The 22,934-nt window shown below is 43.6% G+C and overlaps 1 protein-coding gene across 6 annotated transcripts in view; it reads right to left on the reverse strand.

The window, feature by feature from the left end:
- LOC147026391 (otoferlin-like) overlaps nucleotides 1-22,934 on the reverse strand; it is a 241,570-nt gene that overhangs the window by 214,375 nt on the left and 4,261 nt on the right. For all 6 annotated transcript variants that reach the window (XM_085881790.1, XM_085881793.1, XM_085881789.1 and 3 more), the window contains exon 2: nucleotides 22,014-22,072. In XM_085881790.1, the coding sequence (XP_085737916.1) occupies nucleotides 22,014-22,072 (59 nt within the window). The remainder of the gene's footprint in view (nucleotides 1-22,013; nucleotides 22,073-22,934) is intronic.

A 22,934-nucleotide genomic window follows, 5' to 3' on the forward strand; every position in this document is an offset into this window, starting at 1 on the left:
GGCAGGGCATGGCTAAGGCTTCTTGGCCCAATAGAGGAGCAGGATTTGGGCCACTGCACGTCGCTATCCTGTCCTCGCCCCACCCTTCACCCGGGACTTATAAAATGAGCGGCGCGGAGCTGTTTTGTAGTTGTGCGTCTGCCCTTCTTCGCTCTTCTCCCTCTTTGTTCTTGTTTGCCGCAGCATACTCGTGGGTACGAGTGCGTCTCACCGCCTTGTCATCATCGTGCCACTGCTATCGGAACCATTGAACCGCAGAGCAAGACGGGGTCACCAACTGGCCGCACACCGGTGTGTCAGCGCAGAGCACAAGGTGTCACGAGTCATGTGATCGAGTGGGAAGGAGGAGATAACACATAGAGGTACACCATTCACACGTACAGATATCTACACAGTTAGGATAGGGACTTTCCTCCTCACACATCTCTTCTACCATCTCTCTATACCCCCATCTATCCCGTCCACTGTGGATGCAATAGCCAGATTACTTGTGGCAGGCTGGGACAAAGGAACAAAAATACTGACACGCATTCACATTTTCCTCTCGCACGACACCGTACCCCTCACGTTGCAATACATCACACCTCCCACTCCCACATTTTAGACACCAGTATTCCTCCCACCTGCCTCTCCCTCAGCATCTGGGTCGCGTTGCTCAACCGACCATACCAGGAGGTATTTTGAGGGCGCTTACCCTCACCTTTCCTTTCTTTCTTTACTATCTAATTTTCCGTGTGTGTGTGTGTGTGCATGCGTGCGTGCGTGCGTGCATGCGTGCGTGCGTGTGATGGCAGCTGTCTTCGCATAAGTGAGACAGATATTCGGGATAACTCTGCTCTGTGTCGCTTTTGTAAGATTGCTGTCTTTTGCTGCACCCCACAAATTCCTTTCTATCCCTGCTGTACACACATTAAAACCCATCCATTGTGCCACATACCTTTCCTTGCTTTGGTTGTAAATAAATACACTGTTTAGAAATGTTCCCAGCTCATTTTCGTCCAGAATGGCCCACACCCTAGTTTAGCCGGGGAATTATTCCCCAACTATCTGTTTCATAGCCGGTACGTGCTTGGCAGTTCCACTCGGCTGCATCTGATCTGGAAGGTGATCTGGTGTAAGCAAGTACATATCGAGGGTGTGTTCCCCAGTAATGAGATCACGTGACCTTGAGGTAAACGGTTTTAGACGGAGAACCCTAAGTCACGTGGTCGAGTTTTTGGCGTTCTCGGTCGATTATCTGCCCGCCATGACACATAGTTATTCGTGTGTGACAGCCTGCGATTCCAGTGAGTCCAGCGAGAATCCAAGGTAGTCCACCCCCTGTGGTCTTCCCCTGACCCCGGGTCCGCAACTACATCATCACTCCAAGGATCAAGTCTTATGTGTCATATCGACTTGTGCACCGTGCCAGTCGGAAATTTTCCATCTGAAACAATGAAATGTATCGTGAAGGAAGGGTGAGGACGAAGGCAGAGCATCCAGAAGAGTATAAAGTTTAACAATAAACCCCATGAATGAGCTGCCATGAACTCCATAAATATAACTCGGGTACGATTAGCTGTAATAAAAGTTACATTTTGTCACAAGAGTTTACATCTGTGTTTGCCAAATGCACTTTGAATTCATTATGACAACTGTAAGAGTTTCCCCATGAACCAACACCCTTAAAGCCTTGACAAACAGCCCGCCCTGCATTCCAGCCAAGGTGTGAAGATAGAAAACAAGCTCTTGTGCAATGTACACCGAACTAGAAATCTGCTTTGATCGTCCACTGTCGTATCTTAGCCCAACTTTTCCAACATGAGATATTTTGCTCCAACTAACATCTACATCTGTTTATCCTGTGTTGAAGAATTGTTCTGGAGGAGAAAACAATAAATGATTGTTTGATCACATCAACAACACGTTCCAAGGAAAAGTCACACCTTTTGCAACACAAACGCTGCTTCAAGAACAACGCAAATGTCAATTCTCTAAATATTGCATCAAAACAATTTTTGAGGCTTAAGAAGTGAAAACGCACGCATCCCTGATGGCTATTCTTAGTGAACCCAATTAAAGCTCTCTGCAATGTCGAGAGAATGAACTGCAAAATATATATATATATATATATATATATATATATATATATATATATATATATATATATATATATATATATATATATATATATATATATATATATATATACATCTATTGATGGCCATTTTTTCTTATCTGGTACCGCAACCACACCATCAGGACCACACCACACCACACCATCAGGAAAAGCTGAGAGAGGTAATTTTGTCATTCTGATTGCATGGAGGGACAGTAATGACATCATATACTGGTAGTATGGAAATACAGCAATGACATCATACACTGGAAGTATGGAGATACAGTAATGACACACTCTGCTCATATGGAGCTAATGGTGATGCACTCTCCTTCTGCCTTTGCATTTGATTTACTTATAGTTTACAACTGAATAATTAATTTAGAATACATCAACTCAACCTTTGTCAGACTTAATATATTCTTCGAAACAAGGGTCTATGCAAATGGGAGGCCAAAATGACAAAGGTTAGCAGGTTTATAAACTATCATAAGATATATGGGAGGAGGGTTAGAAATACACAAGGAGGAAAAACACAAAACTGAGTAACAATCGTCCGAAGAGGAACAGAATGGGAAAGAATCAGCATGCGTTGATGAGATCATGGATGCACATAGGTGAGTGCATGAGGTAGTTATGGGCAGCATATTCGAAAGACTGAAGTGAGAAGGAAAAGACAATGGATAAAAGGACACGATTCCCTTATGGGGGAAATAAATAAAGAGATTACTGCATGAACACAGGTGGGCAACCAGCCTAGGCTTTCAAAGGGTGAGCAGGTGAGAGTTTCTGGAGGAATGCGTGGGCCCTGGGGTAGCTTTGGATAGGGCAGGAAGTGCAAGACCACTTGGCTCACATCCCTGAAAGTATGCAGTAATATGTTCATTATAGGCTGGCAGGATGGCCTATAAAAGTGAGAAGGAAAAATAACTTTGTCAAAAGAATCATCGACTCTTACATAGGTGAAACGTTTGGGAAACGAAGCCCTTCTTACCACATCTTGGCGTTAAGCATGAACAAATAGTTCTTACATGAGCCTATAGTTTATATGCAGTAAAACACCTTACGATGTGCTGCCATCTCTCAGAAAAACATCACATATGATTTACTTTTATTTAGTCATCCAATGTGCAAGCAACGCCTGGTAGTATGAAATATGGAGTACTAAATTGTAAGGAGTACTGCTCTCCCCTCTGAGCTGGTGCTCTCTCCTCTCACCTTTCTCGGTCTCCACTCTGTGTAAACCAAGGCATGTCGGTGGTCTTTCTGTCTTCTACCGTCTCCTCTCCAGCCTCGCACCCCTCCCTCCCCCCCCCCCACTCTGTCTGCGATATGTCCCCACCATATTTCCACAGGGCACTCAAGGTTTGCCAGCAACCCCCTTCTGGCAAAATTTCCAAAATCAAGAATCACTGCTCACCTTCACTCTTTCATTCCTTTTTTCCCCCAACCTTTGGAACAAATTCCCACACTCTCGTCAATCCCACTCTTCCCTCCAGGTCTTCAAAACAGATGTTCACCACCATCTCTTATCTTCCCCCATCCAAAACCACGATCTTTTCTACCCCTGCTAATCTACTCCAACCCCACCTCCTTCAAATTACCCTGCTTTCCTTCCTGAAAGTCCCTGTAATGTCCATCTTGTTTACCCCATTGTACCCCGCCCAATCCCTATCCCTTCCACAGATCTCCTCATGTCTCTGTTCCCCACTGTTTTTTTTTTCTTCACGTCCCCCCCCCCAACCCCCTCTTGTCTCCTGCTTCCCTTGTTGTACGTTCTGTGAGTTCGCTCTCATACGAGCCTCGACATTGTATACAAAAAAGGCTGCACGTGGATGAAACCAACACAATGGTTAAAATAAAAATTCTGCCATGATACCGATGCAAGGTTATTTATAGTTTGCACTGACATAACTCACTACCACACATGGAACGATCATGAGTAGCATGGAATACGGTATTTCAACCCTCGTGGTGGCTCATGGGATGCTAACAGCAACAAGTAAAGAATAAAATACTCGCAACTTCCCTGGTCGCAACCTATGGACAAATTTGAGCTTGCCTTCCTTAAATGTTGTTGAATATGATAGGAAATTAAAGTCTGACTTGAACATAACAACCTGGACAACAACTCCAGGTACATCACAGGGAAGAAGCTACATCTGCGCGTGTAAAGCCACTGTTGGCCTGAACATCATCACACTGTCACAGCAACTTAAACAAACATAGCAGTCATGTGATAAATTGTCTTTTGGTGATAACATTCAACATTCACTTTTCTGTATCATTCTCAGTCATGACGCAGCAGCATTACGACTGAAGCATGACTGAAAAAAGGCCCATCATGGTGACATGATGCCAGATAACATTATGAAAAAAGGGCACTAAGTAGAGCGCATACCTCTGCCACACAATGCCTGATCCACAACATATCAGTCCCAATACATTTTTTTCAAATATCATGCTATATATCCTTTTTGGCTTTATCTCTCAATGGTGAAGAATCACTTTTTTTAAAATAAATAATTATCATATCCAGATCTGTATTTAGATCTTCAACAAAATCGAATCAATTCGTCCTCGTCACACACCCAACCTGTCCACCAAGTTTCGTCCGAATCCGTTGACAATATTTTAGATATCATCCTGCGCACAAACAGACAAACAGACAGACGGGGATGAAAACAACCTCCTTCCACCTTCGGCAATCATAATTAAATATGTTCAAGCAAATGTTCTTAATTGTAAGGGCAATGATCTTCATTGCTGAGCATGAAAGCCTTTTTTTATTGACATGGATTTTTATCTCTATTATCTCCTTCGATAATTAAGTCTCTTGAAAACCAACAGCCTTTTCAACAAAAGGCTTTTCAAAAAATTTCAAAAAAAAAATAAATCAGCCTTTTCAAAAAATTCAAAAAAGTTTTTGTCACGCTTTGACTCTCACTGTCACACATGAGTCATGATTCTCTTCCTTTTGAGAGGAACAATACTCCTACATATTCTTACCAAAAAACACGAGTCTGGAAAAACCTGTTTTTCTTCATCCTCAGGTAGTTCACAAGAGTAATGAAAGCAAATAAAAATCTGCAACACGATTCTTCTGCTGACGTGAGGTCAGAGGTCATCGTCATCCAAATGAGCTGGGATTTCCATCCCGTCCTTTTGGACACTTGCCTCAAACATTCTCACAACTTAGTCCAATGCACTGATTTATATTTGCCATCCAAGCGATTATTGGTCTTCCTCTCGCTCTCCTGCCCTCAACCTTGCCTTCCAACAGTGTGGAGGTATACCATAGATAAATTGCGTGAGCAAGATAGCTTGGAGGTATGTGATACCTGGCCTGATTTGAATCTTGGCCCACCTATAAACTGTCATTCTGATGTTTCACATATACGTAGGGTGATGGATCAACATATGTGTTGTCTCTCTGATGGACATATATATATATATATATATATATATATATATATATATATATATATATATATATATATATATATATATATATATATATATATACTAGCAGGGACCCATGGAAATTACGTGTAATATCCAGCATCATGTGGCATCCAATTTCAATCATCACGCTGTGTGGCACATTAACGAGTGTTTCAAAATGAGGAAAAAACTGTTTTTGAACCTGTAACTTCCTCATGCTAGAACTTCACGGTGGATGACATTGTGTGACCATTTTACCTTGGCATTTGCCTTGGGTCTCGGTGTGAAGAATTTGGACTTGAACATCCATAAGAGCCCTTCCTCGAGAAAATGCCACATACAGTTGGCCATGGGTGAACTTTGGCTGAGGTCAGTAAATGCCAATGTTGTGAAATGTCTGGCCTTGTGCTTTGTTGATTGTCATCGAGTAAGCTAAGCGTAGGGGAAATTGGATTCTCTGTAAAGTGAATGGCAATCCGGTGTCATTCGGGTGAGCTTTCCTTGAGGTATGAGAACTCGATTTCTAGAATATTCAGCCCAGAAGTCAGTTTCGCTTCAACACACTTTTGGTGCAGATTGATGACCTCTAATTCTGGTACCATTGCAAAGTCCCTGTTGCAGGCCAAGTTTGCGAAGCAACATGACAACATAACCAACCTTGCGATTAAGGTGGCGAGGTTGCATCCCGGATGGTGTAAAGGAATTTATGAATTCCACAGGATAGATCTCTGCCTACTCGAAATTGTTACACTTAACTGAATCTGCACTAAGTTAAGTGACTGTTCCACCTGGAAACATCTGTATGACTTCTTCATTCATTGCCAGACAGTTGGTTTTAGGAGACAGGATGACACATATGCGTCTGTCCTTGCTGGTTGTACTTGAAAAAACGTCCTCAATCAGGGAACTTGTTACAAAGCATACAGCAGGTACTTCTACGACATCGCTTACAGGTGGCTGGAGATCAGCCACAAAGATTCCACTGCCAGAGGAAGCAGCCATCTTGAGAAGTTTTCCTGGTCTGGGTGATTGTGAATGTTTTGAGTGAGCATCAATTCTTGAAAATGTTCTCACAAATGTGAATCTTTGAGGAATGTGTCAATAACAATTACTGGTGGGGATCGTGGTACAATTGGTAGGACATGTCTGAAATCCTCGCTGAACAGAATGGCTTTGCCTCCAAAAGGCTGTCTGATTGCAGTGACATCTTGCAAACATTTGTCGATGGCATGAAGTGCATGATTGGGTATCGTGGACACTTCATCAATGATGAACAGCATCTGGTTATGCAGGATGTCAGCCTGATGTGGAGTGGGAGAAACGTTTCAGGAACTGGTTTCTACTACCGGCACTGGAAGCTTGAACAAACTGTGTCCTGTTTCCCCCCCCCCCCCCCGCCTCCCAGTCAAGAGCGTAGCTGCAATTCCAGTCCAGGCTGCGCATGCAACCTGATGGCCATTGTGACAGAGGAGCCTCATCAGCATGTTGAAAACAAATGTCTTCCCTGACCTGCTTAAGAGAATGCCAAGCATCAAGCTTTTGGTGGGTCTTCTCTGACATACTGTGTATGGCTTCAAGTATACGGAATCCACCAAATGTCATTGTCCGTTATTCAGTTGATCAAAGTCAGCAAGCTCTTATTGACTTCTGCAGTGACTAAGTCATGTTCTTGGGACTGTGGAAGACCAAGTGTTGCACAACTTGTTCCATTTTTCACGTAATGTAAAATATTACCTCAAGTCCCCAGCTCTCCCCACTACCCACTCCCCACCTCCTCACAAACCCCAAGTCCTCAACCTCTGGCCCCCAACCCCAAGTCCTCACCCTCCCCCTCTCAACCCTAAGACATCAATCCTCTCCCCACTCCAAGCCATCAAACCCCCTTCCCACACTTCTCAGTCACCTGTCCAACTCACAATCCTACGAGACATGTGGAAAGGAGAAGTGACATGTCTTCTTATTGTGACTTTTGGAAAAGGATTTTATATCTTTTTTTTTAACTAGTTTTTATTTTATTTTTCGGAGAGATCAAGGCAGCGGTCTGTTTATGACTTTTCTCAAAACGATTCGACCAGGGCCCTGAAAACCCATGTCATTGTCATGAAACAGAAAACCAAGAAGGAACCCAAAGGAATAAACAGCAAAGATGGAGTCATCAGGAGAAACCTGGATGGGATTCAGGTTTCAGCTGCTTCTCCACAAACCTCAAACTCATCCAGGTGTAGCCAAGTGAGCCTTGCAGAAAAATTTCTGCAATAATTCACTTCTCCTTAGAGAAATAGATAATGAAAGAGAGGAATATAGAGATGAAACAGAAGAAAAAACAAGAAATGCAATGAATAAAGAGAATTATATATTTTTTTTAATATTAATAAAATAAGATAAAAATTAGAAAGAAATGTTAAAGGAACAAAGAACAAATATGTCGGGACAAACCCGGACAGATAACTTTCAGCAGTTACTCCCCAGGCTCAAACGCAGCAACATGGACAAGCTACCAGAGGTCTTTGGAATCTTGTGACATTGAAAGAAAACATGTCATTATTTACTTTTAAAGATGTGTATAAAGCAAGTCGCCAATTTACGTTGTGGATGCATTCCTAAAAACTGCGACATTATACGAAACAACATTATTTGGATATAATTTTCCCATATAAAGTGTTATACTGGGGGATGCGTTGGCAGGGAAAAAAATGTTGGTCACGCTAACTTAACTTAACCTTCACATAAGTACATATTGGAGAGAAAAATTAAACAACTTAAAACAGAACATGATTGAAACAAGTAAACAAGAAACAACAAAATAAAATGTCATAGCTACCATTGTTTTAGTAATTTTGCTGTATGGAGTTAAAGGGCTAGCCCATAATTATGTACAACTAAAATGGATGCCAGTCTACCAGTCGGCCATCTTTGGTCATATCGCAAAATAAAGTTAGGCGTAAGTTTATGCCATTGTGTACTGTGCTTGTGCCAAGTGTGAACAAAATTGGACCATGCATGTCCGAGAAATGGTTGGGGACACATTAAAGTAAAGATTGGGGTTTTGAGGATCGGATATCGTCTGGACTAAAGTGTCGAAATCTGGAGTGAAATCTGATAATTCAAAGAAATAAACATGTCAAAACTAAGCTGATATACCTATTTACTTTAAGAAGGCAAGGCTACGTTCCCTTCTCCATACATACACAAGAAAATGTGAAATTTCCATCCAAAGTATTAAACTTACCTTTTTCTACTGTTTGGAGAATTATATTGAGTGAAATTTTTTTTAAGAACGTACCAAAATTAACTAGCTTCATTGAGCTATATGATTTAATGCTTCATTGCTGGACCTAACGCATTGTCCCCCAGAGATACTGCTTATCCAAAACATCTGCCAGATCTGTGTCTACATTTTCAGAGGTTTCGCAAGGTGCTCTACAAGAAATCAAAGCAAATCTGGTGAAAAACGGACGTTTTAAAATAAAGTTATAACGATTGCGCGGACTCCGAACCGTTGTACCACGTGATATGCACCACAGACGAGCAGGCAATATGGCAGATTTTCCGCAATGTTTTTTTCATGGGCGATTGAACAATGCGATGTCTCCAGAGTTGTCCTGCATTAAGCAGCAACTCTTTTGTGGATAAAGTCATTATTTGAACAAATTCATTTTATTTCATTAACCGCTGCATCTGGACGGGAGTTTGTCTCCGGACGTGTCCAGATGGGAGTTTCTCTCTGGACAGCTTTTCTCTGGATGCATCCAAGCTGTGTTTGTCTCCGAACATGTCATGTCCAGACGGGAGTTTATCTCTGGACGTGGCCGGGTAGTGTTCGTCTCTGCACGCGTCCAGGCAGTGTTTGTCCCTGGATGTGTCCAGGTGGTGCTTGTCTCCGGACACATACGGGCAGTATTTGTCTCTGGACAGCTTGGCTTCGGATGCGTCCGGGTAGTATTTATGTCCGGACGGGAGTTTGTTTCCGGACGTGTCCAGACGGGAGTTTCTCTCTGGACAGCTTGGCTCCAGATGCGTCCAGGCAGTGTTTGTCTCCAAACGTGTCAGGGCGTTATTTATGTCCAAATGGGAGTTTGTCTCTGGACGTGGCCAGGTAGTGTTTGTCTCTGGACACGTCCGGGCGGTGTTTGTCTCCGGGTGGTGTTTGTCTCCGGATGCGTCCATGCGGTGTTTGTCTCTGGATGCGTCCGGGAGGTGTTTGTCTCCAGACGCATCTGTGTGGTGTTTGTCTCCAGACACATCTGGGCAGTATTTATGTTTGGACGGGCGTTTGTCTCTGTACTCGTCTGGGCAGGAGTTTGTCTCCAGATGCGTCGGGACGGGAGTTTTTCTTCAGATGTGTTCAAGCAGCGTTTGTGTCTGAACAGGTTGGCTCTGGATGCATACGGACGGTGTTTGTCTCTGGGCCATGTTTGTACTATGACCGGTGGAAAATGGATTTCAGACATTATTGTGTTTCCTTCTTCACGATTATTCTATGCAGAACCATTTTGATGAAACTGTATGAATCATAATTAACGCTCCACCGCAAGTCTGTCTTCCCTTCCTCTCACTTCACACTGTCTTCCCTTCCCCCACCCCTCCTTGCTCATCCAACCCCTCCATGCTCCCCCACCCTCCTCTCTCATTTCCCCTCCACCTCTTCCCACTCCCTCACCCCTCCCTCCCTCTTTCCCCAACTTCCCCCCCCCCCTTAGTATTCCCGTCAGCGAAGCAACGGGTGGTATTTGCCCATATAAATATATATATATATATATATATATATATATATATATATATATATGTATATATGTATATACAAATGAATATAAATATATATATTTTTATCTACCCAACTTCCCCACCAAGTTTTGTCATAATCCATCCACAACTTTTTGAGATATCGTGCTATATATCGTTTTGGGCCCCATCTCTCAATGGTGAAAAATCACTTAAAAATGATCGGATCTGGATTTAGATCTTCATCAAAATTGAATCAATTCTTCCTTGCCACACAGCCAACATGTCCATCAAATTTCGTTTGTGTCCGTCTATAACATTTTGAGATATCCTGCTCACAGACAGACAAACAGCAGACAGACAGACAGGGGTAAAAACGGAACCTCCGTCAAGGTTCAGTGATGTAGGTAATAACTATAACTGTTTAACATAAGAGAAAGCATAATTGGATTACTTTTGATTGCTTCATTAATTATCTAATTGTAATATGCAGAATATAGTTGATATTGCCCACGCCATTGTCAATTCTAATCAATATTTTTGATTAGGCATGAAAATTTGAGGCTGGTTGAATGGCAATTTCATTTAAGACTATTTGATTTAAGAGATGCATATTCTGTCAATGTTAGACTACAATTAATGCTGCCTGATTTACTTTAGGATACTCAAGTGCTGTTAGTAAAAGCAGCTTGTTAGCTTTCCTGGTGTCCAGCGAGCATCCTTGTTTTGAGAGTTCATGACACGGCAGATATGAATCTCATGGCCAGAACTTACTAAGCTGCTGCCAGCTATTGATATCTAATAGATTTTTTTTTAATGCTTTGCCTTACATTGAAATGGATTTATTTGTAATTTTTTTCTGTGAAATAAACTAAAAATAAAAATAGATAAACCAAAACAAGCAAACAAATAAATAAAACGAAATGAAAGTAATAGCAGCAGATGTGGTCCTGCATACCAGCCACTGCACTGTGCGGGATGGAGAGAAACACTTGCAGTGAAGCGAAACGTCCCCCATGAAGGCACCGCCGGGTGAATGTGCTCTGGCCCAGGATAACAGATGCAAGGCGAGGAGGAATTGTGTGACCGATTATGCATGTTATTATAATGCCTGGCACTGTGATGTGTTGCACACACTTCAGGCTAATGTGCATTGCATCCATGCTGCAGGAAGTGGCAATTACAGAAATGCTGAACAATGCTGTGGAACATGGCTTTTCTTGCTGCACCCTGTGGGATCTATTTGCTTAATATACTCACAGTTATTTTGTATTTTTTTTTTTAATTCAAGAACCAGAATTCCACAATGCACATCGAATATCATTTCTAGGATGATTCACCAAACAAACATGGTACCCAGCAACAGTGCTTGTTATAGTAGCAGAGCTCCAATTGGTAGCGTAAGGTGTTAGATTAGCATGGCCATTATAATTCAAAATCCAACTTCTGAGTGTATGTATCAATCAAAGCATCCACCTTGCAATTAAACCAAGGGTTCTGAGTTGCAAATTCCAGCTTGGTTCAAGCATTGCTCACATTCAACAAGGAATTTTGTTCGGAAAGGATTTGCTGCTGACTTTAGTTTGTCAGGTTCCACTTAAGGATGCCTTCCTTGGATGTCAGGTGTAAATGAGAGGTGGCAAAATTGCCTTTTACAGCAGAGGATCTCGGAGCAGAGAGTAGAAACATATTTGGAACAACCTACCTTTCCTAGATTTTAAATTAATTTACAATCTGAGGTCATTGCAATTACGTTAGTAGTAGGCATTGCTTGGTTTGTATTCCATTGGGTTGTATTGGTAGAAAGGAGAGAGAGGGAAAAGAAGAAAGAATATGCACTATATTTAATTACCAAAAGTACTGCGACAGTCGGAAAATGTGAAGGGTCATTAATTCACATGCTACTTTCACCCTCTGGACCAAATTCTGGTCGATGCCAGAATAATATCACACCGATCTTCCTTCAGAACGAGTGCGTGGTCAATATGGCACTTTTGAAATCACGTATGATTGCTAACGAGGCCTTATGCACATGTGCTGTGTGTGCATTTTCAGTGACTCGGTTCTGCGAACATGGACTCTTTTAACTTGCTGTTTCGAGCGTGAAATCTGCAATTGAAATAGTCTTTTTAACATCATTTTCATCATTTAATCAAAAGAGTGGCAATTTCAAAATGGTTCACCATAATTGTTGTATTCCTGGATGCAAATTGAACTCTCATAAATATAGGAAATACGAGAAATATCCATGGATGAGTGTTGTCGAGTTCCTATCAATTCCTACCATTTCCTGGTAATGCAAACGAGCAGCAGCGGCAGTGGATAGAACACAGACACAGACACAGACACACACACTTCTCCTTTCAGCAATTGATGCAAAAATATTGTACAATTTCTCTTGTGGGTCCAGAACCAAACAAAAATATAGTTATAAGTTTGTTTTAAACTTACTCTGTGCATTCACAAGGCCCAGATATGACCTTCCCATAAATGTTAAGAAGCACTGAATCCAGATTACGGTAGTGCCCTCAGGAAAGTCTACCCAATACATCCAGCTCCCATACAGACATAGCTGGCACAACTTTGTGTATTTTCACATCGTGCAAATGTCCTTTGTTGAAGAGTCGGTAGCCATTGTTCTGTTGGTAATGACTCACAACATCATCTTCCAATTGCAGACGTCCATTAAATAAATCACCAAGCCTGCAATGTTCACAGGAGGCACTCCCACAAGGTTCCTAGTCCATTTACTTGTATGATCTGTCAGTGGTGTTGATAGAATGCACCCAACTACAATCCTTAGAGACTTGCACTGGCCCACGTCATTGGATTTGTCATACAGAAAGCTGCCTTCTCAGCCCTTTGGGTGAACTGAGAAAGTCCTCCAACTCTTTCTTTGTGTAGAGGCACAGCCCTTTCCTCGGGAACTTTTCCATGTATTTTTGGCTTCATGCAGAAGCTTTGTGAGCAATGTTAGGTAACAAACCTTATCTCGCATGCACGATATACGAAACATGCCCTTATCAAAATTGCTGCGAATGAGTTAATCGCGTACGCACTGAGCAATTTGGGACGGATTACATCATTTCGAAAGTTCCATATTGTAGATCATGCTCTGTTGATGTTATCCTCAGGCTGTCCCAACACATTTAGTCCTATAGTGCATATAATGGGAGACCCCAAAACCTTGTGTGTGAGTGAAATTGTACTCCAAAAAATAATACATCGGATATACATCAAAGGCAAATACTTTTTTTTTTTAATTTTCATGACTGTGTGGATCTGCGGGATATTCCGTTCACAATTTGTAAAAGTTATAATAAACCCCTTGATTCCTTCTCTTGCACTGAGAGCACAGTGTGTCATTGTTATTCAGAAGCATATCAATTTGCATGGAATTTTTTTTATAAGAATTGTCATTTCCTCCAAGCAAGTATGAGTCAAAGCAAACACAACAACACATACACAACCCTGGGGGTTTTTTCATGGTGTAAGGTTCGTGGTGGAGGAGTTGATCACACATATGCATACAAATACATGAGACAACACTGGACTTCACTTCAGACAAACTCATCCGCTGAGAATGGGAGAAGCGATGCAACTTCCCAGAGCACTCTGGGTACCGGCGATGCCATATATGTGACGTCACTTTTCTCTTTACAGTCAGCAGCGTAATTGATAATTGATGGTCAGGTCAGGTATGGGAGCATGTGCCAGAACAGCGCGTGCTGCGTCCACTTTCCGTCGGTACTCCAGGGGCCTCCGTCTGGCCATCCCCCAGGCAGATGCCAGGCCCATCCCCAACTCCTTAAGATAATGGTCAACCTGCTGCAACCATGAGGCACGTGGTCGGCTCACTGGCCTCCTCCACTCATGAGACTCCCTCGCTGAGAGAATCTGGTGAGCAGGATCAGCGTCAGGAAAACGAGCCACATGTACACACAGCTGCAACTGATGCTCACGGACTATGCAGGTAACAAATCTCATCCGAGTCTCTCTCAGCAACCACTCGTTGGACACAAAATCCGACCAGCGATAGCCAAGGATTCTCTGAAGACACCTGGTACCAAAGGAATTAAGTCTCCGTCTCAGATCCTTGGTCAGAGTCCAAGTCTCGCACCCATAGAGCAAGACTGGAAGTACCAAGGACCTGAAGACTCGGACTTTCGTCCTCCCGCACAGGTACCGGCAACGCCACACCCCATGATCCAGTGAATCCATGACTCCCCAGGCCCGACCCAGACGTCTATTGACCTCTGACTCACAGCCAGCAGAGACATGAATATCACTGCCAAGGTAAGTGAATCTCTCCACGACCTCAACATCCTCACCACAAACAGACACAGACAGGACAGCAGCATCCAAGATGTCACCGAAAGCCTGGATCTTAGTTTTGACCCAAGAAACCCGTAATCCCAGCAGCTCCAACTCCTCATTCAGCACCTCGAGGGCCCCCAAAAGGATATCAAGAGTCTCCGCAAAGATGACTGCATCATCTGCAAAATCAAGGTCCGAGATCTTGACATTCCCAAACGATGCACCGCAGCTTGATCTCTCCGACATCCTCCCTAAAATTCAGTCCATACAAGTGCTGAAAAGGGTGGGGGCCAGTACACACCCCTGACGAACTCCAGTAACAACTGGAAATAAGTCAGAGATGGTACCACCACACTTCACAGCACTCTCAGAACCAGAGTAGAGTTCAGACATCAGATCGATCAGTTTTGGTGGCACCCCACGAAGACCAAGAATCCTCCAGAGGACATCCCGATTCACTGAATCGAACGCTTTACAGAGATCAACATAGGCTGCAAGCAGCCCCTGCCGAAACTCTCGTCTGCGTTCGGTGAGGACACGAAGGGCAAGGATACGGTCAATCGTTGACCTCTTTGGTGTAAAGCATGACTGCTCTGGAAGCCGGTGCTCAAGAAGATGGTGGTGAACCCTATCGAGAATTATCCGAGCAAAGACCTTGCCCGGCACTGAGAGCAGCGTCACCCCTCGGTAGTTGTTGCAGTCTTGGCGATCACCCTTCCCTTTCCAGAGAGGAACAACAAGGCCCCTCTTCCAATCAGTTGGGATGATGCCTGTGTTCCAGGCAGAGCACAAAACTGCATGCAACGACACAAGTGCAGCATTTCCACCAGCCTTGAGAAGTTCAGCATGGATGCAACAGATCCCTGGAGCTTTGCCCCGTTTCAACTGGTTCACCGCAGCCCGTGTTTCCACAAGCGAAGGTGGACCACATTTGATTTGAGGGTCAGCAACAGGGATTGTAACACCCTTGACGTCCAACTCGACAGCTGGGGGATCAGCCTGGTACAACCGCTCAAAGTAACCGGCCCAGCGGGCCTTCACTTCAGACTCCTCTATCAAGAGCCGACCACTCTCTGCTCTAAGTGCAGTGCTCCGAGGGATGGGCTTGGATGAACGCAATGTGCGAATTCCCCTGTAAGCGGAACGAGAATCACCTGTCGACAGGTGATGCTATACCCCCTCACAGATTCCTCGCATATAGGCCTCCTTTTCCACCCTCAGTGCACGTACAGTTTTACGCCTCAGCTCCCTGAACAGCTCAGCTCTGCCATTCAGCCTGGCCCTGCGACTCTGGTCAATGGTATCCAGTGTCCCTTGAGAGACAAAATTCTTCTTTGCCATGCGGTGAGCTCCAAGGCATCCACTGGCAACATCAATGACGGTGGTCTTGAAGGCACTCCACAACTCTTCAGGACCCCCCCAAAGCACCCAGACCCCCCAAGTGTCCACTCAGCCTGTTCGCAAACTCCTCAGCTACTCTCTCATCCCTGAGCTTGCCAACATCCAGCCAAGGCTGGGATGGTACCATTCTCCAGGATTTAAGGTGCATCTTTAGAGTTTCTACAACAAGCCTGTGGTCAGTATTGAGGAACTGAGCACTCCGGTAGACCCTGCAGTTCTGGATCATCCTCCAGCGACCGTCAATGAGGACATGGTCAATCTCCTTTGCCACACCGCCAGCGTTGGAATACAAAGTCCAGCGATGAGCTTGCGGGCGCTGAAACCATGAACCAGCCACCCAAAGTCCATAACTTCTTGCAAAGTCAAGGTACTTAGTACTATTCTGGTTCATAATTCCTGACCCATGGGGACCAACACACATCTCATAACCATCCCTATCAGTTCCTGTCGATGCATTGAAATCCCCCAAGACTAGAGGTGTATCTCGTCTGGGGCACTGATCAACCACAGACTCGAGCGTGGCGTAGAATGCATCCTTCACGGTGAGATCACTCGCCTCAGTCGGAGCATAAACAGAGACCAGGGAAATGACACCTAAGGAGTGATGAATCCTTAATCTCATAATACGCTCGTTGACCGGTGTTACCTCAATTATCATTGGGGTCAGCTTATTGGACACAGCTACAGCAACTCTTTGGGTATGGTAACCATCAGAGCGACCAGACCAATAATAGGTGTAACCACCCACCATTATCTTGCCGCAATCCGGTCTCTGAACCTCAGAGAGAGCTGCAATCCTGATGTCCAAACGCTTGAGCTCAGATGATAACAGAGACAGGTGATCATCCTCTTTTAGGGATAGGACATTCCAGGCACCCACCCGAAGGGACCGCCTCAGGTTAACCCAAGGAGACCGCCGTCTGGTGGACGACACCTCAGCACCACTCCGACACTCTCCCGCAATCTGACCCAGGGAGGTTACCCCGTGGTTTCCCTCCTATCATCAAAGATTGGGGGTCCCGAAGGCTTTGCTCCAATCCCGTCATCCGGTGAGCTGTCCTGTGAAGGGAAGCTGCACAGGAGGTACTCCCACGGAGTGGGTTTTCAGATTTTTTTGCGTTTTTGTGTTTTGCGGAATGAAGGGTTTTACGGTGGCTGGAGTGCAAATCCTGCCACCAACCTCCTAATAAAAAAGTAACCCAACTGCAGGAGGACGTCCGCAGACACAGTTGGGCACTAGATATGGATGGCCGTTGGCTCACAAGGAGCTCCTCCGCCCTTTGACAGGTTTCTGTTTTTGTGTCCATATCATACACCCTCCTCACCAAGAAACCTGATGGGGCGGACACAGTTTAGTCGCCAACAACCCAACCATGAAACAGGTTAGTACAGGTTTACATGGTACCTGTAGCAGGTCACAGATCTAACCTGATCTAACATGAGGTTTGACTGATAATTGATAGTGTTTGACTGATGTGAGAAAAAACAAACTGTTTTAAGCTTCAGACTTATTGAGGTAACTTGTAAATAAATGGTGCAAACATTACATTACACAAGTGGTAATAACACAAGAGGTTAGTTATTGATAAGTGTTCAGCTTTTACCATACCAAAAGTACTAGGTTAGGGTTCTTTGTGGAACGTTGTTACGAATGGGTAAGGGAGGTCAGAGAATTTGGGGTGGGAGTGCATTGAGTTGGAAGAGGGAGATTGAGATGTTGGGGAGCGGGGGGGGAATGAGGACTTGGAGTTGGGAGGGGTTGAGTCCTTGGTGTTTCTGGCATTTGAGGACGTGAAGAAGAAAGGGGGAGGAGATGACAGAGTTGGCTTGAGGAAGGGAGAGCAGAGGGGACTAAGTTTGGATCGAGGGGTTTGATGCTTTTGATGGAGTGGGAAGTTGAGGACTTTGGGTTGGGAGGGGGTTTGAGGATTTGAAGAAAAGGGGAGGGGAGCACAGAGTTTGGGTGTAGTGTGAGGGAGGACAGAGTTGGGGGGGGGGGTTTAGGACTTGGGAGTGTGTGTGTGTGTGTGTGTGTGTGTGTGTGTGTGTGTGTGTGTGTGTGTGTGTGTGTGTGTGTGTGTGTGTGACCGTTGAGGTGGGGTTGGGGACCTAAACTCACATTTTACATTCATGGGTCCTGGGGTCCTCTATGTGTACCCCGAGTTTGGAGTTTGTAACTGAGAAGATGAGCCCGTGCATAAGGGATAATGAAAGATAGAAAGATAGACCGCTAGAGAGATAGAGATAGAGGTAGGTGTGTGTGTGTGTGTGTGCATGTGTGTGTGCGTGCGTGCATGTGCGTGTGTGTGTGCGTGCACGTGCGCATGCGCGCACAGACATCAATCTTAACTCCTGACTTACTGTGAGCATCACCACATATTATGTCTCACACAGTAAAACCACATTATCCACACAGAACAACCATCTGTCTGCCACCCAGACAGTTGTTCCTGCTAACGCAAACAATTCAACCAGAAGAAAAGTGATGATATCAGCAGGAAAATCCCCATTGAACAGAGATCACATCAAAGCATCACCTCCAACACAGAGGACTCAGCCCGGTGACTCTGGCAAACAGACAAAGATTATATAGTCATCATCAGCCAGACATCAAATGGAACCACCGATCCAGATTTCAGGCTTATTTGCCCTCATCAGGATGGCACACTGATAAATATCGAACCAATAATGACCACATTCGTCGCTTATACATCAGATGCACCTCCTGACTGTTATGGTGAGTTTCACCACCGATTATGTCTCAAACGGTGAAACTGCATAATCCGCACAGAACAACCATCCGTCTGCAACCCAGACAGTTGTTCATGCAAATGCAAACTATTTAGCCAGAGGGCACGTGATGTGATCGGCGGGAAAAACAAAACGTGGAATCCGCGAGCACTCCGCCGATCCCTATTGGTATGGACTGTGACCAATGGAGATCGGCGGAGTGCTCGTCACACTCCACATATTTTGATATATATATATATATATATATATATATATATATATATATATATATATATATATATATATATATATATATATATTTGTATATATATATATATATATATATATATATATATATATATATATATATATATATATATATATATATATATATATATACATATATATATATATATATATATATATATATATATATATATATATATATATGTTGTTGTTGTTGTTCGTCTTTCAGCTGCTCCCGTTAGGGGTCGCCACAGCGGATCATCCGTTATGATCCGCATACTGATTTGGCATAGGTTTTACGCCGGATGCCCTTCCTGACGCAATCCTGGTCGCCTCTTAAGACACAGGGATAAGGATTGGGTTTTGCCATGATTCCGGGCTGCCCTGCACACTCTCATAGCGCGGCCCAGCGCAGAGTCCCCGTACTCAAGCGATCCTCCAACCCAAGCCTCCGAGTAGCCGGATTACAGGCGCACGCCACATATGTATATATATATATATATATATATATATATATATATATATATATATATATACATATATATACATATATATATATATATATATATATGTTGTTGTTCGTCTTTCGGCTGCTCCCGTTAGGGGTCGCCACAGCGGATCATCCGTTATGATCCGCATACTGATTTGGCACAGGTTTTACGCCGGATGCCCTTCCTGACACAACCCTGGTCGCCTCTTACGACACAGGGATAAGGATTGGGTTTCGCCATGATTCCGGGCTGCCCTACACCCTCTCATAGCACGGCCCAGTGCAGAGCTCCCGTCTTCAAGCGATCCTCCAACCCAAGCCTCCGAGTAGCCAGATTACAGGCGCACGCCACTACGCCCGGTATATATATATATATATATATATATATATATATATATATATATATATATATATATATATATATATATATATATATATATATATATATATATATGTATATATATATATATATATATATATATATATATATATATATATATATATATATATATATATACTGTCGGACCCTGCGATTCACAGATACACTGTTATCGGACCCCGCGTATTCGCAGTTTTCAAAATACGACCTGCTTCGACATTCACGGCCCTGTGCTTCACGTATTCACGGTTTATCGTGGACGAAAAACAAAATTCCACGAACTGTGCACATAAAACAGTTCTGAAACATATCTTCCACAAGCCGTGCTATTAGGAAGCTGTATGTACATACAGTGCAGTGCTATATATCCACGTTGTAACAAACAGGAGAACCTTGCATTCAAGGTTCTCTTGCTTGTTGCCAACTCTCCTGGCCACCTCGGGGCCTGAAGGTGGCTCACCCGAACGTCGAGGTAATCTTCCTGCTGCCAAACACCACTTCCCTGATCCAGCCACTCGACCAAGAGGTAATTTCGAATTTCAAAGCATATTTTACACGCCGCACCTTTTGCCGCATTTTTGGTGCGATGGACTCTGACCCAGAGCTCACCATCAGGCAGTGTTGGAAGGACTTCAACATAGCCCACTGCATTGGGGCAATCAAAGAGTCGCTGGATGAGGTGAAAGCCTCCACCATTAATGCCGGCTGGCACAACCTGTAGCCACAGGTATTGAAGAACTTCAGAGGCTTTCCCAACAATGCAGAGGAGAGGCATAAAATTGTCAGGTTGGCACGGCAGGTGGGAGGTGAAGGCTGTGATGACCTGGAGCCTGTTGAGTTGGATGCTCTTATCGCCTCGCATGCCGAGGAGCTCACCGTGGAGGAGTTGGGAGCCATCACCAGGGTGTCCGAGGAGGAGGTGGGTGGTGGTGAAGAAGAGGTGTTGAGGTCCAAACTCACAGTCAAGTTCCTGGGTAAGATACTGCAGGACATTCGGTGAGTTATCGAGATGCTGTTAGACGCCAATCTGCTCCTGGAGCATTACCTCAAAGTCAAGAGGGTGTTGGATAATGTGATGCTCCAGTACCATACAAGGAGCTACATCAAAATCTATGGCAATCTGCCAGGCAGCTTTCAATCTCAATCAACCAGAGTTCTTCCACCCGAGTCCGTCCACCTCAGTCAGGAGCACCAGCACCCTCTCCTACCTCGCCTGCCTCCCATTCAGTGAGCGACTCTTCAGGATCCTCATGTGCTTCAGCGCCCTCGCCTACATTCCCTTCGGTGGATGATTCATCAGCACCCTCACTTGTGTGGTCTCCAGACGACTCCACCGAGTTGACTGGATTTTAAAACACCATCATCATTTAAAAAGTTGTTTGTTTATGCAAATAAAAATTTGAAATGGTACCTGGTGTTGTTTTTTTTCACTTTTATGGTACAGTTGGTTAATCACTTTTAATAAACTGTTGAGTGCATTCCTTCAATAAACATTGGAAACGGTACCTGGTGTTATCTTTTTATGTTTGTAAGCATTTTTTTAAATGAAACTATAATCATGTTTATTCTCAGTCGAAAAGATTTTAAACTTTTAAAAGTTTCCCCTCTGACCCAGGAACTGCAGGGAACCTATCCCCCTTTTTCCATTGTAACAATACGCAGCATCCGCGGCTTCGCTATTTTCTGATTCACCATTTGCGGAATTTTTCATGAATCAGGAACCACCGAGAACATATCCCTCTTTTTTCCATTGAAACGATTCATGGTGTCAACATTCGAGGCTTCACCATTCGCAGTACATTTTGTGGGTCACTCACCGCTGGGAACCTAACCCCATTTTTCCCATTGAAACAATGCCCTGCTATTCGCAGATTCTCTATTCGTGGCATTTTTCAGGAACGTATCGCCACGAATAGCAGGGTCCAACAGTACACACTCACACTCACACACACGCACACGCCTCCTACTTTCTGACATGTCTGGGACTGCCGAATAATCTCTTTTGTGGAATCTTTAGCATGCCCCATGTATAGCTAAATGGAGAGGTGTAAAATAACTTTCACGTCGAGTCTGTACTGGTACATCACCGATTCATTTTATTTGTTAACAAAAGTCTATATTTATATGCCACAATAATAGCAATGACAAAGCATCAATAGCCAAACAGTAAAGTAAATGCAGCCCACCTGATCGAACCGGGCTTCATCCTCACAGTTTTCGAAGGTCTGAGTCGAGACGGTAAGCCCTGTTAAACATCAAGAAAAGAAACATTTTGTCATTGCATTTTCTTTCATAGCACACAACTACAGATCAAATCCATTCCACCAGAAATAACCTGTCAAGAAAGAAAGACACAAATTATTGGTTCTTTTGCAGGACATTCCATTAGACTCTTCTGAAAGTACAATCATATCTGATTTATTTGGTCATAGTTTAGCCTGGTGGTTGTTTGCAAGAATATACTGAAGTTATAAAAAAAAAATTTAATTTTTTTAAAAAGATAGCTTATTTCATTCACTTGAAATGAGAAATCAGAACATAGCTTCTTTCAAGTTCAAAAAAAAAAGACAAGAAATGTTCAACACACAACAGTACAAAACCACAAGCCACATGTGCTCTCTCAGTTCTCCATTATCCACCACTGAGTACTCAAAGCATTATTGATTGCAATTATTCACACTGGTATCTTTAAATTGATATGTACTTCCTTCATGAAAACATCTTAATTATTTCATTAAATAACGATTTTCACTGTCAACCTTCCTGACAATACAGTATATCATATTCTTCTTTAATGGTCACAATTATTCTCACATTCTTGTGGGGTTGGCTGGGGGAAGGTTGGTCCAAATCTTTCACAAACCAGATGGTCAAGCCTGATGTTCAACTATGCTTAAGGTAGGAATTTGGAATTTGTTCAGGGTGCCATGCAATAGCTCACCTACTCTTCACGAAGGACACCATGGGATCTTTGACATCCACCGACTAATGCCAGCAGACAGGACTTTCCATTTAACGTCCATCTAAGGGACGGCACGCACATTGATGAATCATCCTGCCTGTGAAATAGCAGGATGACAGTTTATAAGAGGATCGAGATTCAAACT

The sequence above is a fragment of the Eptatretus burgeri genome, chromosome 5 (assembly GCF_056783735.1).
Source record: "Eptatretus burgeri isolate ZD-2024b chromosome 5, Ebu_testis_v1, whole genome shotgun sequence".
In the NCBI taxonomy this organism is placed as follows: domain Eukaryota; kingdom Metazoa; phylum Chordata; class Myxini; order Myxiniformes; family Myxinidae; genus Eptatretus; species Eptatretus burgeri.